The sequence below is a fragment of the Phyllobates terribilis genome, unplaced genomic scaffold (genome assembly GCF_046119375.1).
Source record: "Phyllobates terribilis strain yellow unplaced genomic scaffold, ASM4611937v1 Scaffold_1__5_contigs__length_1240528914, whole genome shotgun sequence".
Taxonomy (NCBI): domain Eukaryota; kingdom Metazoa; phylum Chordata; class Amphibia; order Anura; family Dendrobatidae; genus Phyllobates; species Phyllobates terribilis.
The window spans coordinates 593,513,574-593,532,326 of record NW_027362761.1 but is presented as its reverse complement, the minus strand read 5'-3'; the positions used below and the strand labels follow the sequence as shown (position 1 = coordinate 593,532,326).

General features: G+C 45.9%; 1 protein-coding gene across 1 annotated transcript in view; it reads left to right on the top strand.

The window, feature by feature from the left end:
* Positions 1-2,313: 2,313 nt before the first annotated feature.
* LOC141271973 (uncharacterized) overlaps positions 2,314-18,753 on the top strand; it is a 31,176-nt gene continuing 14,736 nt past the window's right edge. The window contains exon 1 of the mRNA XM_073682231.1: positions 2,314-2,413. Coding sequence (XP_073538332.1) covers positions 2,341-2,413 — 73 coding nt within the window. The 5' untranslated portion in view covers positions 2,314-2,340. The remainder of the gene's footprint in view (positions 2,414-18,753) is intronic.

The following is an 18,753-nucleotide window of genomic DNA, read 5'->3' as shown; positions in this document are numbered from 1 at the left end:
TCCTGGTTACGAGCCTGCTGAAGCAGGAGCAGGCTGGTAACTATGGTAAACATCGGGTTACTAGGGGCACACGCGCTCCTAGTAACCCGTTGTTTATCATGGTTACCACTCTGCTCCGCACATTACACGCTCGGCTCCGCTCAGCACATTACACGCTCGGCTCCGCTCAGCACATTACACGCTCGGCTCCGCTCAGCACATTACACGCTCGGCTCCGCTCAGCACATTACACGCTCGGCTCCGCTCAGCACATTACACGCTCGGCTCCGCTCAGCACATTACACGCTCGGCTCGGCTCCGCACATTACACGCTCGGCTCGGCTCCGCACATTACACGCTCGGCTCGGCTCCGCACATTACACGCTCGGCTCCGCACATTACACGCTCGGCTCCGCACATTACACGCTCGGCTCCGCTCCGCACATTACACACTCGGCTCCGCTCTGCACATTACACACTCGGCTCTGCTCCGCACATTACACACTCGGCTCTGCTCCGCACATTACACACTCGGCTCTGCTCCGCACATTACACACTCGGCTCGGCTCCGCACATTACACACTCGGCTCCGCTCCGCACATTACACACTCGGCTCCGCTCCGCACATTACACACTCGGCTCTGCTCCGTCCTCCTCTATAATACTATACATCATCCAGCACAGCAGAGTCCTGCAGACACTGAGCAGAGAACCCTGGAGCTCCGCCCCTGATCATGTGACTGATCACATGACGGTGACGTCACACAGGTCCTGGCAGCACACGGCGGTGCCGGCTCTGCAGGTGGAGGTGTGTTGTGCTCTCGGGGTGATTAACCCCTTGGTGTCGCTGTGGTTCGGGGCTGGTGATGGCGCTCTCTGTGATTATGGGATGAGTTGTGTGTGTTATGTGTCTGGTTGTGGATTACATCTGATGTTACATGATCGGTGTTGTATTCGATGAGCTCTCAGAGAATAGTCGTGATGCCGGGTCGCAGTCAGGGACAGAATACAAGCCGAGGTCAGGAACTAATAGTCAAGAGATTGGAGACGATAAAGCAGCAGATCAGGGTCAGAACCAACTTATATCTTGGAGCCAGAAGCAGCTGCTGTGGAGGAAACAGGACGTGTCCTCACCCAGGGCCGAGTTTATGTTGTTTTTATCGTCTCATCTTTTTTCTATTCAGGTTCCTACAATCAAGGATCCTCTGCTGATAACGTCTCTGCGAGAATCTTCCTGATTAATGTGTCAAGGATGAATAAGGACAGAGGCAAGATGGCGGAGAGGATAATAAACCTCACCCTGGAGATAATCTTCCATCTTACCGGAGAGGTGAGAGGTTGTGATGTCATCACATGACATCATTATCTATGGGAATAACAGGTGATATGACCGGAGAGGTGAGAGGTTCTGATGTCATCACATGACATCATTATCTATGGGAATAACAGGTTATATGACCGGAGAGGTGAGAGGTTCTGATGTCATCACATGACATCATTATCTATGGGAATAACAAGTGATATGACCGGAGAGGTGATGGACTCTGGAAATGTCTGTAGTGATATTATTAATGTCTCCACACTCAGGATTACACAGTAGTGAAGAAGACCTCTAGTGATCGCTGTCAGGCCCCTGTGTCTGAAGGACGAGGAGGAACCCTGAGCCCAATCCTGGGGCCTCCACCTCACCCCCGGATACATGAGGACATCAATGACCAGAAGATCCTAGAACTCACCAACAAGATGATTGAGCTGCTGACTGGAGAGGTGACACTGCTGGGAATGCTGGGACATTATACAGGACAGCACTGGTGGATTCTGGGTGATGACGGTATCATTGTGTGTGTCAGGTTCCTATAAGGTGTCAGGACGTCACCGTCTATTTCTCCATGGAGGAGTGGGAGTATCTAGAAGGACACAAGGATCGGTACAAGGAGGTGATGGAGGAGCACCGGCCCCGCACATCACCAGGTAATAGACAGGACTGAATCCACACGGCCTATAATTCTCTGTATGTAATAATGATGTCAGTCCTGTCTGTGTCTCCTGCAGGTCTCTCTAGTAAGAGGACAACCCCAGAGAGATGTCCCGCTCCTCCTCCTGCACAGGACCATCAGGTAGATGGAGATCTCCCCTATGATGTGTAGATGGCTGTGACCTCCTTGTGTTCAGTCTTGTCTTCTCCTCCAGTATTAGATGTTTTATACTTGTGTAATGAGAGCGGTGGAGACGGCAGGATCACAGCTGACCACAGACATGGCCGGATCTTCTCACCATTATTCCCGGTGACTTCTCCAATCATCGGGGACTTTTACAATATTTGTTTTGCAGCTTTTGGATCCAGATAAAGATCTGAACAATATGAATGCTCCAGAGAGAAATGAGAGGGGCGATCAGCGGTGTAAAGAGGAGACCCCTACAGATAACCGCCCAGGTGAGGAGCTTTAGATGAATATTCACTGTTCAGCCACAATCTGAATAGATAATAATGTGATCCTGTTATATGTGATGTCACAGGTCGTGCATTTATAATATGGATGATAATATACAGCTGGAGATGAATTATACTTATGTGAGCGGCCGATTTCTTCATCATCTTATGTCAGTTCTGATGAAGGAAAGAATTTGTTTCATTTATAACTCAGAAACCATTAGCTCCTATTAATCTCATGTCCGTGTTTGGTGACAGAATACAGAACATGGAGACGTCCCCCCAAATAACCGTGACTGACAGCCGGGCTCTGGCCATAATGATTGGGAGTGGAGATAACTCTGATCTTAGTCTTTACCCCTAAGATGGTGTGTTTAGTAACAACCATAAATGTGAACAGGGATAAGAAATGAAAACCTTTTAATTTTGATAAAACTTGGATTTATTTTGTGAAAATGAAAAACAAACAAACAAAGACCCTAATATAATGTAACCCGGATAATAAAGGTTGTCATGAAAGTTAGCCGCCATCTTAGGTATGATACGTCATACCTGAAGATATTCCTTATTGGCATTTCTAAAAATCCCTCACACAGCTACTACCATGTCACAATTCTCCAGCCCCTGGTAAACAGAGCAATTCGCCCCCACCTCTGGAGATCAGTCTCCAGAAACTTCTTTGATATGGTAAATAGATGGGCCAGCTCTGTTGTGTCCAAACTGGACAGAGTCAGCTAGGCCCCAGGGGGGTAATTAACACCTGGCTGTCACTTGAAACCAGAAGCAAACCGTTTGTGCAAGCCTGCAAACCTCTCCATTGTCCCAAGGAACCATGTGCTTTCTTTGTGGAAAATGGCCACCAAAAGCTACAGATACACCATCAATTCATAACCACGCGATACATTTTATTCGGGTTCCCTAACTTGTATCATGTGGGAAAGGTGCCCGCGGACACAATCATGGGACTTATAAATCCATGAGGGCCCTGGAAAGCTAGATATTTAGAAGAACCATATACAAGGTCCCAGGGAGGCGTGTTTAGAGTCAATGGCTTCCCCAGAAGAGTAGGATCACGACGAGACCTCTGGTGATACGATGGGATCACCCCAGGGAAAGTTATGGGTACTTTTCCCAAATGGAGCCAAAACTGGCAGTGGTAAAGGGGGACGGGGCTTAGTAAACTGACATCACCAAGAGTGGGCGTGACAGGACTTTATTATAGCTGACAGCCAGAAACCCTCTGTTTGGACCCAGGAGATGATGTGAACAACTCCTAACGTCGGGTCCAGGTCTCTGAGTGGGAGGAGCACCTTTGCCATGTGCTACTGAGGCCTGGACGTCTGCAACTAAGCTTGAACCTGTGGGATAGCAAATCCTCCCTTGCACCACAAGAACGGTAACTGATTTATCATTGTTATTCCTGTGTTTTGTAATCCTAATTGTTATATCTTATTCTGGCCAAATACCGTTGTATAGTTAATTGTATAGCCTTGTAATCTAGTGTATTCTTATAATCGATTAAATTCATAAATTAATCGTGGGCTGTATCCTTTACTCTGCATATACGAATCCATTGGTCCGGAAACGCTTGGCTGAAATGCTATTGGGTTGGTTCCTGACCCGATACAAGTCTATTAACGGACCGGGCTTGTATCAAACGAGAACTGGTGGCAGCATACCATCTGGGGGATTTGAGGAAGGCTGGCATTGACGGTTGGAGGTTTGGATATATATTACTGGCGCAGCCAGGGAAATATATATACCGCCCTCACTGCAGAGGGCCTCAAATACCCAGTGGGCTACAGGACGGCCTCTCCGGCGACTACTCACTCTAGGTGCAGTACTTTGACTGACCTGAGAGGCAAGGGGGCGCCAGAGAGTTGTGCCTGTATCGTGGCGTCACGGATTGGTGACGTGTAAGGAACAACACACCACCGTGTTTTCCCCCGCTGGTAGCAGCTTCCTGGCACTAATTACTCTAGGTGCAGTACCTTGACTCACCTGAGAGGTAAGGGGGCGCCAGAGAGCTGCACTTACCGGCCGGCATTTCATTACATTGGTGGCAGAGCGGTGGGATTGCAGAGTATAGTGTACTTGGGATCCCTACTCACAGACACTAAAGACTGCCAGTGGTAATTTCCACTGCTGGAGTCTTAAGGTCAGCCCAACACTAGACGGTCAGAGTAAAATTATAACAAGGTGTGTGCAAACTCAGGGTTGCAGCGGTGTCAGTGACCCAAGGTTACCAAGATGGCAGAAGGCACCAGGAACAAGGTGAAGGAGAAGACCAATGCTTTGGTCGGTGAGCAGTTGGGGAGGACAATGTTACTCACGGCGGGGAGGAGCTCAGCTCGGGCCCCTCAATGAGCCAGACCCCAGTACTCGGTCCTGCAGTGGACTGCCCACCACAGCCTGTCCAGCATGGATGCCCTCCTGCAATCGGCCCTAGCCAGTCAGCGGTCTGGGGACACCGCCACTTTTCGGCTCCTCATGGATGAACGCCGGCGAATAGAAGAGGCGGAGCGTGCAGAACGAGATGCGGAGCGCAAGCATCAACTGGACCTGACTCAGCGTGGATTCCTTCCTGCACCTCCAGCACAGCAGGAGGCGAAGACCTGTAAAGTCCGAGCCGAGGACTTCCCCCTGCTTGAGAAAGATGGAGACCTGGACTCCTTTCTGTTGGCATTCGAAAGGACCTGCCTTCAACACCAACTGGCCCGGGATCAGTGGGCAATATACCTGACCCCCCGTTTGAGGGGTAAGTCCCTGGATGCCTTGGGGGACTTACCTGCAGGGGAGGTACAGGACTACGACAGCATCAAGCGGGCCCTGATCCTGCAGTACAACCTCACTCCGGAGTCGTACCGCCAGAAGTTCAGGAGCCTGCTGCGTGGCCCCAAGGACACCTGGACCAATCATATGTGTGCGCTGTTGAGAGCCGCAGAGCACTGGACCTCAGGTCTAGCGCTTACTACCCGCCAGAAGGTCCAGGAACTATTCGTCACAGAGCAGTTCTTGTGGAACTGCCCAGAGGACCTCCGACAGTTCCTCCATGACCGAAAACCAACGGGGGCTTCTGCTACAGCTGCTCTGGCAGATGAGTATGCCAATAACAGGGCGCCTGAGCCGAAGAAGTCTGCCAGCAGCACCTGGAGAGGGGGTAAGCCCAATCCTGCCCCTGTTTCCCCAGCCCCCAGAACACAAGGGGTGTATCCCCCTGTTGCCCTCTCCAGGCAAGGAACAGACGTAAGACGTTGTCATCATTGCAACAAGCCAGGACACTTTAGGGCTGAGTGTCCCCAGCGGGCCAAGTACCTGACCATCATGGATCTGAGCCGGGGATACTGGCAGATTCCCCTGACCCCGGCGGCAAGGGAACGCTCTGCCTTTATCACCCCTTTTGGACTATACGAGTCCACGGTGATGCCATTCGGCATGAGGAATGCCCCTGCCACTTTTCAGCGGATGGTCAATACGCTGCTTGAGGGACTTGGAGGGTACGCGGCTGCGTACTTGGACGATATTGCAGTCTTCAGTCCCGCCAGGGAGGATCACCTATAGCACCTGCAGCAGGTGCTCGGTCGAATCCACCGGGCTGGCTTGACCATCAAGCCGGAAAAGTGCCAGCTGGGCATGAGTGAGGTCCTCTACCTGGGTCACCGGGTAGGCGGGGGTGTTCTGAAGCCAGAACCTGGAAAAGTGGATGCCATCGCATCCTGGCCCACCCTCAGGACCAAAAAGCAGGTGCTGTCCTTCTTGGGGACTGCCGGGTACTACAGGAGGTTCGTTCCACACTATAGCACCTTGGCCAAGCCCCTGACGGACCTCACCAAGAAGAGGCTGCCTGTCGCAGTCGACTGGACTGTCGCCTGCGAGACAGCCTTCAGGGCACTCAAGACCGCCCTAAGTAGCTCCCCTGTACTTCAAGCTGTCGACTTCCACCGGCCTTTTGTGGTACAGACCGTCGCCAGTGACTTTGGCCTCGGTGCTGTGCTAAGTCAGGTCAACACGACAGGCCAGGAACATCCTGTCTTGTACCTGAGCAGGAAGCTACTGCCACGGGAGGTGGCCTACTCCACGGTGGAAAAGGAATGCCTGGCAATTGTATGGGCCTTGCAGCGTCTGCAGCCCTACTTGTACAGGAGCCTTTTCACCGTGGAGATGGACCACAACCCCCTCAGCTGGTTACACACGGTCTCTGGGTCGAATGGAAGGTTGCTACGCTGGAGCCTCGCTCTCCAGCAGTATCACTTCTCCATTCGCCACAGAAGAGGCCGTGACCACGGTAACGCTGGTGGGTTATCCCGGCAACGGGAGAGTGCAGAAGGACGCATGGGAGAACACAGGAATGTGTTACCCCCTCGCGCCATCTTATAGGGGGAGGTGTCATGAAAGTTAGCCGCCATCTTAGGTATGATACGTCATACCTGAAGATATTCCCTATTGGCATTTCTAAAAATCCCTCACACAGCTCCTACCATGTCACAATTCTCCAGCCCCTGGTAAACAGAGCAATTCGCCCCCCCCCCTCTGGAGCCCCTGTGCTCCCACCTGCAAATGGAGCAGGTCCGATTCTACGCTACTCCAGTCGCAAGCGCCGCCATTGTCCTGACCTTGGTGGCTGAGTTACCACGCATGCAGGGAAACTGTTCCAATCTTGTGGACCCTCGCGTTCTGGTGTGGGATGTGTGAGAATGCAGGACGCCATGTCTCTCACTGATTTCTCTGCCCGTGGAAGATGGGACGCTGTCTTCCCAGGTTGCCAGGCAACACAGGATGCTGTTTTGTCTGGCACTAAGAAATGGTGGGATTTTGTCCAGTCTGCTGTTGAAGCTAGCAGGGAGTGGCTGTCTGGTGATCATTGGGAGGTAATCAACACCTGATCATTATGCAGGCTATATAATCCTGCTCCCTGCTCAGTCTTTTGCTGTTTATTGCAGTTCCCAATGTGTTTGGTGGTGAGTGGTGCTAGTGTCGGGGTCGTAGCGACATTCCACTCGTCCTCCAGTCACTCCAAATTAAGGCTATGAGCATGGGTCAACCATTCAAAGAATGAGTCAGACAACAAGCTGGTTCAAACTCAGAGCATGCTCAGAAGGCTACTGGCAAGCCACGATCTCAGCAATGTTCTGCTTTTATTTCCGCATGCACAAACCTAAATACACTACATAATGGGGAGGGGAAAGGGGTTGTTCGGGGCGGGGTAAGCCATAAATGGATTGTTCGGGGCGGGGTAAGCCATAAATGTCTAGTATCCGGCCACTCCTGATTGGTCCACATCTCCTTAACTCAGTCTCTGGGCAGACAACCGTCAGTTGATGATTCGGTTTCATTTCTCTGAAACAGGTGCTGGCTGATACCGGCGCCATCTTAGCATAAATTTCGATCTAAGTAACACGTAGCAAGGAAAGCTTATTGTTATAAGACACAAAATGGTGGTTAGTACATAAGCAAAGTGTATAAAAGTGGAGAAAATATATATTCTTTCTTACCCTGACACTAGCATTAGGTTTTGCTATCTTTTCAGGAGTTTTCTCATTTTCTCTTCTGGTTACACTTCCTTGGGTTCTTGCAGAGGTACTCACCTGGTCCTCAACTAGGCACCAGCCATGTCACCTGACCCCAGCTGTCTGGCGACAGTGGGCCTGGGAAAGGCTCTGCCAAAGTCCCCCTTCCATTTACTGGGAGCTGGGTGAAGAGTATTCCCAGCCCGGCTTGCCTAGCTGGGCAGCTTGTGCTGACTTGGTGCTAGTCTTGCTGGGTTTCTCTGCGAAGCGCATAACAGATTAAACAGCTATTTATATATTAAAAAAAAATGGATGCGGTCAAGCAGCTTACTGAGCAGATGCAGGGTCTTTTGGGAATGTTCTAGGATTTGGCGGGCATCGTAAACCAGCATAGCCAGACCCTGGCTCAGAGGGTTCCGCCGACACAGACAAGTTCTAACCTCAGTCCTACAGCGGGGGTCATTCCCATAGAACCTAAGGTGCCCCTTCCTGATTTTTTGGGGGGAGATCGGAAACAGTTTAATAATTTTAAGGAGGGGCGCAAATTATATTTTCAACTTCGTCCTGTTTCCTCTGGGAATGAAGGTGCTCTGGTGGGTCTCTTTATTTCCCTTCTTAGAAGGAATCCCCAGGCCTGGGCATTTTCAGTACCCTCAGGTTCACCCATACTCTTGTCAGTGGATGAATTTTTTAAGGCTATGGGGCATATTCAGGGACAGATTCTGCCCCATTCTGCTATGGCTCAGATTCAGCTAAAGCCAGTGGACCGGGTGGCTTTAGCTGAATTCCATCTTAAGGCATTGTGTCAGCGGGACCTTACTGCGGAGGACTACTGCTCCCAGTTTCGTAGGTGGGCCATAGAGACTGGTGGAATGATACCGCTCTTCGTAGTACTTTCCTGTCTGGGCTTAATGAACATATTAAAGATATGCTAGTGGACCACTATCCTCCCAGGTCGTTGGAGGCCGCCATTACTTTAGTTGTGCGACTTGATTGGAGAAGACGGGAGAGATGTCGGGAAAAATTGTCCCTCGGGCGGAGTTCATCTATACCCTCTGCCAGTCCTGAGGCTGAGTGAGAATCCATGCTGCTTGAGTTGGTACCTTTCGGGAGTCAAGGCAGCAAAGATGGTGTCAGTGACAGTGTCTTTTATGCTGTTCCTCGTGCCATCTGGTTCGTGAATGTCCACATCTGAAGCCAGTGGGAAACGACCACGCCTAGCTGGCTTCGGGGATCCCCAGTTAGGCGCTCAGGTACCCCCAGCAAAGAAATTATTTTACCCATTGTTATCATGTTTAGCAGTAAGAGTGTGGAGGGTTATGCTTTTGTTGTTGAGCTAAGTTTTTTAAATGCTGCCGTGGCCAAGGAGTTGGAGGTTTCTCTTATCTCCTTCGATGCTTCTATAACATTATCTTAGAATCATAGAATCATAGAATGGTAGAGTTGGAAGGGACCTCCTGGGTCATCTGGTCCAACCCCCTGCTCAAAGCAGGATTCACTAAATCATCTCAGACAGATGTCTGTCCAGCCTCTGTTTGAAGACGTCCATTGAAGGGGAACTCACCACCTCTCGTGGCAGCCTGTTCCACTCATTAATCACCCTAACTGTCAAAAAGTTTTTTCTAATATCTAATCTGTGTCTCCTCCCATTTAGTTTCATCCCGTTGCTTCTAGTCTTTCCTTGTGCAAATGAGAATAAAGATGATCCTTCCACAATGTGACAGCCCTTGACATATTTGTAGACAGCTATTAAGTCTCCTCTCAGTCTTCTTTTTTGCAAGCTAAACATTCCCAAATCCTGCAACCGTTCCTCATAGGACATGGTTTGCAGACCAGTCACCATTCTGGTCGCTCTTCTCTGAACTTGCTCCAGTTTGTCTATGTCTTTTTTAAAATGTGGTGCCCAAAACTGTACACAGTATTCCAGATGAGGTCTGACCAAAGAGGAGTAAAGACCGATAATGACTTCACGTGATCTAGACTGTATGCTTCTGTTAATACATCCCAGAATTGTATTTGCCTTTTTTTGCTGCTGCATCACACTGTTGACTCATGTTCAGTCTATGATCTATTAGTATACCTAAGTCTTTTTCACATGTACTGTTGCTTAGCTCTCTTCCTCCCATTCTGTATATGCTTTTTTCATTTTTATTGCCCAGATGTAGTACTTTGCATTTTTCCCTGTTAAAAACCATTCTGTTGGTTGCTGCCCACTGCTCCAGTTTATTTAGGTCTTTTTGAATCCTCTCTCTCTCTTCTCTAGTATTAGCTATCCCTCCTAGCTTTGTGTCATCAGCAAATTTAATCAGTTTACCCTCAATTCCTTCATCTAAATCATTGATAAAGATGTTGAACAATACAGGTCCCAGGACGGAGCCCTGTGGTACCCCACTTGAGACATTCATCCAGCTGGATGTGAAGCCATTTACAACCACCCTTTGAGTCCGATCACTAAGCCAGTTATGAATCCACCTAACAGTTGCCTGGTCCATTGCATACTTGGTCATTTTTTCAATAAGGATGGTGTGAGATACTTTGTCAAATGCTTTGCTGAAGTCAAGATATACTATATCTACAGCATTTCCCTGATCCACCCAGTCAGTGATTCTGTCATAGAAGGAAATTAAGTTAGTCTGACATGACTTGTTAGTTACAAACCCATGCTGACTCTGGTTAATCACTTCATTCTTATCCATGTACTTACATACATGTTGTTTAATAATTTGTTCAAAGATCTTTCCTGGTATAGAAGTCAGACTCACAGGCCTATAGTTCCCTGGGTCCACCTTCTTCCCCTTTTTGAAGATAGGAACAACATTTGCTCTTCTCCAGTCTTCTGGGACTTCTCCTGTTCTCCAAGAATTTTCAAAGATTATGGAGAGTGGTTCTAAAATTTCTTCTACGATCTCCTTCAGTACTCTGGGGTGTAATTCATCTGGACCTGGAGACTTGAACTCATTTATGTTAGCTAAATATTCCCTCACAATCTTTCTGTTTACAGATAACTTGGATTCCTCTATTCCTTTAAAAGGACAGTGAAGATCAGTTGATGTTACATTTTCTTTCTGAGAGAAAACAGATGCAAAATAGGAATTAAAAAGTTCGGCCTTCTCAACATCCTCTCTTACCATTTCTCCATTTTCATCCTGTAAAAATCCTATAGCATCTTTGACTTTTCTTTTACTTTTGACATACCCCCAAAATCCTTTTTTATTGCTTTTGACATCTCTTGCAAGCTTTAATTCATTGTCAGCTTTAGCTAACCTGATACGTGCCCTGCAGGATCTGCAGACTGCATTATAATCTTCTTTAGATATGCCTCCCTCTTTCCATTTAATAAACATTTCTTTCTTTCTTTTTAGCATGTGTTTAAGTTCTGTGTTCATCCATCCTGGCTTCCTTAAATGCTTCCCATTCTTCCTACTTTTCGGGATTGTTAACGATTGTGCTTTGAGAATCTCATTTTTAAAAATTTCCCATCCTTCCTGGACATTTTTGTCCTTAAGGACATCCAGCCATTGGATCCCTCCTATTCTCTTTCTGAGTCTCTTAAAATCTGCCTTTCTAAAATCTAACCTTGAAGTTTGAGTCTTCACATGTCTTCCTCCTCTAGTTATCCAAAATTCTATAATAGCATGATCGCTGCCTCCTAGGGTCCCAGCCACCTTTACCTCCTCAACCATTTCCTCCCTGTTTATAAGGATTAGATCCAAAGTAGCAGATCCCCTTGTTTTCTCCCCTACCTTTTGGAAGATAAAGTTGTCAGCAAGAGAGGATAAGAATTTGCTTGACCTGTTAGTTTTACTTGAGAGAGATTCCCAACAAATGTCTGGATAGTTGAAATCTCCCATGACCACTACGTCATATTTTTTGGAGAACTTGGTCATTTGATACATAAAGAGTTCATCCATATCTTCAGCTTGCCCAGGTGGCCTGTAGTAAATGCCTACAATGGTGTCCTTTCCGTTGTTCTCTCCTTGTATTCTTACCCAAACAGTTTCCACAGAACTCCCAGTCTCTGAAGCTTCAATCTCTGTGCAGATATTCGCTTTTCTAACATACAATGCGACACCTCCTCCTCGTTTATCAAGTCTGTTTCTTGCAAATAAGTTGTATCCTTTTAGCCTTTTATTCCAATCATGTGTATCGTCCCACCAAGTTTCAGTGATTCCAATGACATCATATTCCTTTTCCTGCGTTAGTAGTTCCAATTCTCCTTGTTTGTTGCCCATGCTTTGTGCATTTGTATAAAAACATTTTAGTTTGTGATTGGTTTCTCTTCCTCCCATATTTTTATTATTTAAATTGCTTTGTCTTTGTTCTTCCTTTCCACTTCCAGTAGCAGAGATCTTCTCTTGATAATTCTCCCTTTGCCCAGAGTATTATTTTCCAGGATCTTCCTACTGCTGTGGTGTTATGTCTCCCTTGGCTTCACACTCATAAACCTATTATTGACTGGCAAAGGGGGACTATTGTTAAGTGGTCCTCCAACTGCCAATCCCTTTGCAGTATTAAGTCTCCTAAAGTAGTAGGTTCAACCTCCCAGGTCCCGTGCTTTGTGGAAGAGTTCCCACAAGTGTTCTTCGAAGAGGTCTCCCTGAAATTACCTCCACATACAGGTGCTTCTCACAAAATTAGAATATCATCAAAAAGTTCATTTATTTCCGTTCTTCAGTTCAAAAAGTGAAACTCATATTATATAGAGTCATTACACACAGAGTGATCTATTTCAAGTGTTTATTTCTGTTAATGTTGATGATTATGGCTTACAGCCAATGAAAACACAAAAGTCATTATCTCAGTAAATTAGAATAATTAACAAAAACACCTGCAAAGGCTTCCTACATGTTTAAAAAGGTCCCTTAGTCTGTTTCAGTAGGCTCCACAATCATGGGGAAGACTGCTGACTTGACTAATGTCCAGAAGGCAGTCATTGACACACTCCACAAGGAGGGTAAGCCACAAAAGGTCACTGTTAAAGAAGCTGGCTGTTCAGAGTGCTGTATCCAAGCATATTAATGGAAAAGTTGAGTGGAAGGAAAAAGTGTGGTAGAAAAAGGTGCACAAGCAACCGGGATAACCGCAGCCTTGAAAGAATTGTTACGAAAAGGCCATTCAAAAATGTGGGGGAGATTCACAAGGAGTGGACTGCTGCTGGAGTCATTGCTTCAAGAGCCACCACACACAATTGATGCAAAAAGATCCCCGACCAAGTATTGAGGGCATTTACTGAACATACATTTCAGTAGGACAACATTTCGGATTTTAAAAACATTTTTCAAGCTGGTGTTATAAGGTATTCTAATTTACTGAGATAATGACTTTTGTGTTTTCATTGGCTGTAAGCCATAATCATCAACATTAACAGAAATAAACACTTGAAATTGATCACTCTGCTTGTAATGACTCTATATAATATGAGTTTCACTTTTTGTATTGAAGAACTGAAATAAATTAACTTTTTGATGATATTTTAATTGTGTGAGAAGCACCTGTATAACTTATGACATCCATCCAGCTCGTTGAGGGGGCAAAATTACATAAGGGCAGAATTTTTAACCTGTCAGAACACGAGAGGCAAGCCACAAGAGAATATATTCAGGAAAGTTTGAAAAATGGGTTTATCCACCCTTCTAAATCCCTGGTTGGAGCAGGTTTCTTTTTTGTCGCCAAAAAGGATGGCGGTTTGAGACCATGTATTGACTATCGTGAGCTCAGTCGCATAAGTGTACGTAATTACTACCCTCTCCCACTCATCCCTGACCTTTTTAACCAACTGGTGGGGGCAAGTTGGTTTACTAACCTGGATCTGGGACTTATAATCTTGTTCGCATCAAGGAGGGGAATGAGTTGAAAACGGCCTTCGATACCCCTTGAGGGTCATAATGAGTATTGTGTCATGCCCTTTGGGCTCTGTAATTCCCCCGCTGTGTTTCAAATGCTTGTAAATTATATTTTCCGTGATCTTTTGGGTATTTGTGTTATTGTTTTACATCGATGATATCCTTATCTTCTCCAGGGACCTTGTGCGCACCGTCCTGAAAAGATTGGAGGATCATTTTCTTTAAGTGTAGAAGTTGGGATTCTTGGGACTCATTCTGTCCCCCACGGGGTTTCAGATGGACCCCGAGAAAGTGAGGGCGGTGTTGAAGTGGGCACAACTGGTTAACCTCAAGGAATTGCAGCTTTATTTGGGTGTTGGCAATTATTACCAGAGGTTTATTAAGGGTTTTTCCAAGGTGGTGAAACCTCTCACCGACCTTACCCATAAGGGGGCAGAAGTGTCTAATTGGCCAATAAGGCCTTTAATACACTTAAGAAGGCCTTTTCTTCTGCTCCAGTTTTGGTTCAGCCTGATGTCAATAAGCCTTTTGTGGTGGAAGTGGATGCCTCTGAGGTAGGGGTGGGAGCGGTGTTCTCCCACGGTTCCACCACTCTAACGCATTTGAGGCCTTGTGTGGTTTTTTTTTTGGGAAGTTCTCTCCTCCAGACAGCAATTTATAACATTGGCAATCGTGAACTTCTTGCCATAAAGTTTTCTCTGGAACAGTGAAAGCATCTCCTTGAGCCTCTTAGAGAATTCTAAGAGGCTATAAACTCGAGACAATCCCGATGGGCCTTGTTTTTTGCCAGATTCAATTTTTTCGATCTCTTACCTCCCTGGGACCAAGAATGTTAGGGCAGATGCCCTTTCTCTGAGTCTTTGTCCTAGTGAGTCTGAAATGACGGAACTTGATTTCATTCTTCCTAATGGCATTGTAGTCTCTTCTGTCAGTTTAGCTTGGGAGGTGGATAAGGCTCAGGGGATAGCTCCATCCAGCACACCTCATGATAAATTATTCTTTCCAGTGCAGTTATGGTTGGGTTTACTGAGAGTGTCATGACTCTGTCACAGCAGTGTACCCGGGCATTACAGTGATCTGTCAACTGTTGAGCAGAAAGTATTGGTGGCCCTCATTGGGTAAGGTTGTTGAAGCTTATGTTAATGCAAGCAAGATCTGTGCCAGGAACAAGGTGCCTCGCGTTGCCCCGGCAGGGAATTTTCTCCCTTTGCCCATTCCTGTATGTCCTTGGTCTCACATATCCATGGATCTCCCTGACTCCAAGGGTATGACTACGGTGTGGGTTATTGTGGACCGATTTTTTTTTTTTTAAACAATGCCATTTGGTTCCTTTGGCTCAGTTGCCCAGTGCATTGGACTTGATTTGTTCCTTGTTCAGCTGGTAAGATTACATAGGGTTCCTCTGAATATTGTCTCTGATCGTGGGTCCCAGTTTATCTCCAGAATTGAAGGGCTCTCTGTATATGCCTCAGGTCGGAACTCTCATTTTCATCTACATACCATCCTCAAAACTAATGGGCAAATGGAGCAAACCAACCAGTGTCTTGAGTCCTATCTAAGATGTACTTGCTCCCATACTCAGCATGATTGGGGATCATACTTAGCCTTGGCAGAGTTTGCCTTAAACAATAGACACCACGAGAGTTTGGGGATGTCTCCTTTCTTCTGTTATCTAGGATTCCATCCTAGGTCCTATTCTGGTTGATAATACTGAAGAATTTGAGATGGAAAGTATTGTGGACTCTCGTAGATCAGAACTCCATTCAGTATTTGATTCATTGGAAGGGGTACAGCCCTGAGGAGAGGTCCTGGTTCTCAAGAGGTAATATACATGCCAATCGTCTCATCTCTGAGTTCCATAACAGGTTTCCTAACGAGGTGGGTGGTGAGAGGCCGGAGGTCTCTCCTAGGGAGAGAGGTACTGTTATTAACCATGGTTCTCTGCTTCCACCTGGGAATAGAGCAGGTCCGGTGCTACGCTTCTCCGGTCACAAGCGCCGCCATTGTCCTGACCCCGGACGCGGAGTTACCACGCGTGCAGAGAAATTGTCCCAATCTTGTGAAATGTCTCGTTCTGGTGTTGTGGGATGTGTGAGAACGCGGGACGCCGTGTCTCTCACTTATTTCTCTGCCTGGGGAAAATGGGACACTGTATTCCATGGTTGCCAGACAACCCCGGATGCTGTTGTTTTCTGGCACTAAGAAATGGTGGGATTTTATCCAGTCTGCTGTTGAAGCTAGCAGCAAGTGGCTGTCTGGGGATGATTGATTATCTCCCAAACACCTGGTCATTAGGCAGGCTATATAATACTGCTCCCTGCTCAGTCCTTTGCTGTTTATTGCAGTTCCCAATGTGTTTGGTAGTGAGTGGTGCTAGCATTAGATTTGGCTATCTTTTCAGGGGTTTTCTCATTTTCTCTTCTAGTTACACTTCCTGGGGTTCTTGCAGAGGTACTCACCTGGTCCTCGACTAGGTACCAGCTGCGTCACCAGATGCCATCTGTCTGGGCTCTGCCAAATTCCTGGCCCTCAAGAGCTCGCCTACCTGGGCAGCTTGTGCCAAGTTCGTCTGTGGCTGAGCCTTTACAGGTTTGGTGCCAGTTTTGCTGAGTCCCTCTGCGAAGTGCATAACAGTAAATTGTAGTGCCCATACATTATGGGCACTTGTGCTTCTGGAGACATGCACCTGTAAATTAAGCGGGCTCTCATTGCTATAAAAGTCAGGCTCAGAAGTGAGAGGGGCATATGAATTTGGGAGCACAGAATTTGTTGAATTTCTTTTGTGGGATGAGGAGCCATTTCACTTTTCCAAAGCCTTTGTACTAACAATAACGTGGAAGCCCCCTATATTTCTGTTAACACATGACAGACCTGTGTGGGGGCTTGCTGTTTTTGTAGATTGAGTTGAAGCTTTTATTGAGAACATTTTACAGAGCATTTGGGATCACATTTATCTGACGTAATACGCTAAGCACTTATATCGGGATTTCCATCTAAATCTCTGAGTGACGTGATTCTAGTGAAACCTTCGACAAATCGATTCACTATAATGATGCAGCAGAGTTACTCTGGACTCTGTCTGACCTCTGTTCAGCGTTGTCCTTCTTTTCAAAAGTGCACAAAACTGTGGCCAACCGCCCTTTTATGCACGCCTAAAAAGATGGACACTGCAATCTTCCACTGGGGGTTCAGTCTGAATCACATATTTCAGAGATTTACATGGAAACCCTGGTGTAAGAGCTCAACGTAGAGCGCAGGATTGATGTGAGCCGAGCCTTACTGCGATCTTTGGGAGGCAGAATGAACAAATCAACAGCAGATGACGCATTGGTTTTATTTTTATGTTTATTTTTTATGTCGTTCCTCGTGCGTTATAAGTGATTAGATGACTTTATTCTTTGGGTCGTTTCGATTACAGCGATACCAGATTTATGTCGGGTTTTTATGTTTGGCAGCTGTCACACACTAAAAGACTGTTTTTATTGCAAAAACGTTTTTGCATCCCCATATTTTGAGAGCTATATTTTTTCCAGATTTCAGCCGACAGAGTCATGTGAGGGCTTGTTTTTTGCGGGACGAGTATTTTTATTGGTACCATTTTCGGCCGCATGACATTTTTTTGATCACCTTCTACTACAATTTTTGGGAGCCAGAATGAACAAAACCCATCAATTCAGGAATTGTTTTTTTTATGCCGTTCTGCGTGTGGTAAAATTGATAAGTCAGCTTTATTCCTAAAGTCAGTATGACTACAGTGATACCACAGTAATTTAACATTTTTATGTTTTGGCGCTTTTACACAGTAAAAACTATTTATAGAAAATAGAATTACTTTTGCATCGCTTTATTCTGAGAGCTATAACTTTTTTATTTCTCCGCTGACCGAGCTGTATGGCGGCTTGTTTTTTGCCGGACAGGATGACTTTTTCAGCAATAACATCTTTGTTTATAAATAACTTTTTGATCGCGTTTTTTATTCCAATTTGTTTGGCGGTATGATGAAGAAGCATAGGTTTTTTTGCCAATTTTTTTTTTTTTACGGAGTTTACTGAAGGAGTTAAGTAGTGTGACAGTTTTAGAGGTTGGGTCATTCTGGATGCAGCAATACCAAATATGTGTATTTATTATTATTATTATTATTATTATTATTATTATTATTATTATTATTATTACATAAATATACCTATGGTTTAATTTATTTTTATTTATTTTATAAAAAAAAATTAAAAATATTTTAACTCTTTTTTTTCTTGTTTACTTAGTCCTTTTATGGGACTTTAACTTTTATTAGTCTGATCGCTGGTATAGTGGTTTATACCTGTCTGTGCTGCACTGACAGAAGCCTCTTAGACCATGCTCTGAGCATGGTCTAACAGGCTTGCCGTAGCTGGGTGACCCATATGTCGTTGTGCCATGGCAACGATCAGAACCTTGCAATGACATCACGGAGTCGTTCTAAATTCTGCGATTGCCTTTTAGGAGGTTAAATGGTTTGAGGCGGTGTAGGAACCGCTCCTAACAGTCACTTAAGCTGAGCTCGCATCAGCGATTTTTGTGGGCACTATTCCTGTGCCCGCATGATCTCCATGACTTAAAAAGGGGTTCCCGCAAAATGACGTAAACTTCTGTCAACTGTCGTGTAGGGGTTAAATGGAATATGCCGTGATTTTTATTTTTTTTATTAAAAATTATTGATTATAATTATTTTTAATACAAAATTAAATATCAGTTTTAACAGTATTTTATTTATTGGTTTTTATTTTTTTTCTGTTGTCGCTGGGGGCTGCCATTTTTATTTTCCTGAACTCCTCTGCCCATGGGCTGCCATATTTGTGGTGTGTAAGTGGGCATGGGAGACTGCAGTCTGTGTCTGACCAATCTCCTACATTGCTACTGCCTCCAGCTGTGAACTGGGTATGCTTTAAATAAAGCTGTCATCCTTTAACTAAAGCTCCTTTGTTTTTGATACGTCCTAGTTTTTGGCTTTGACAAA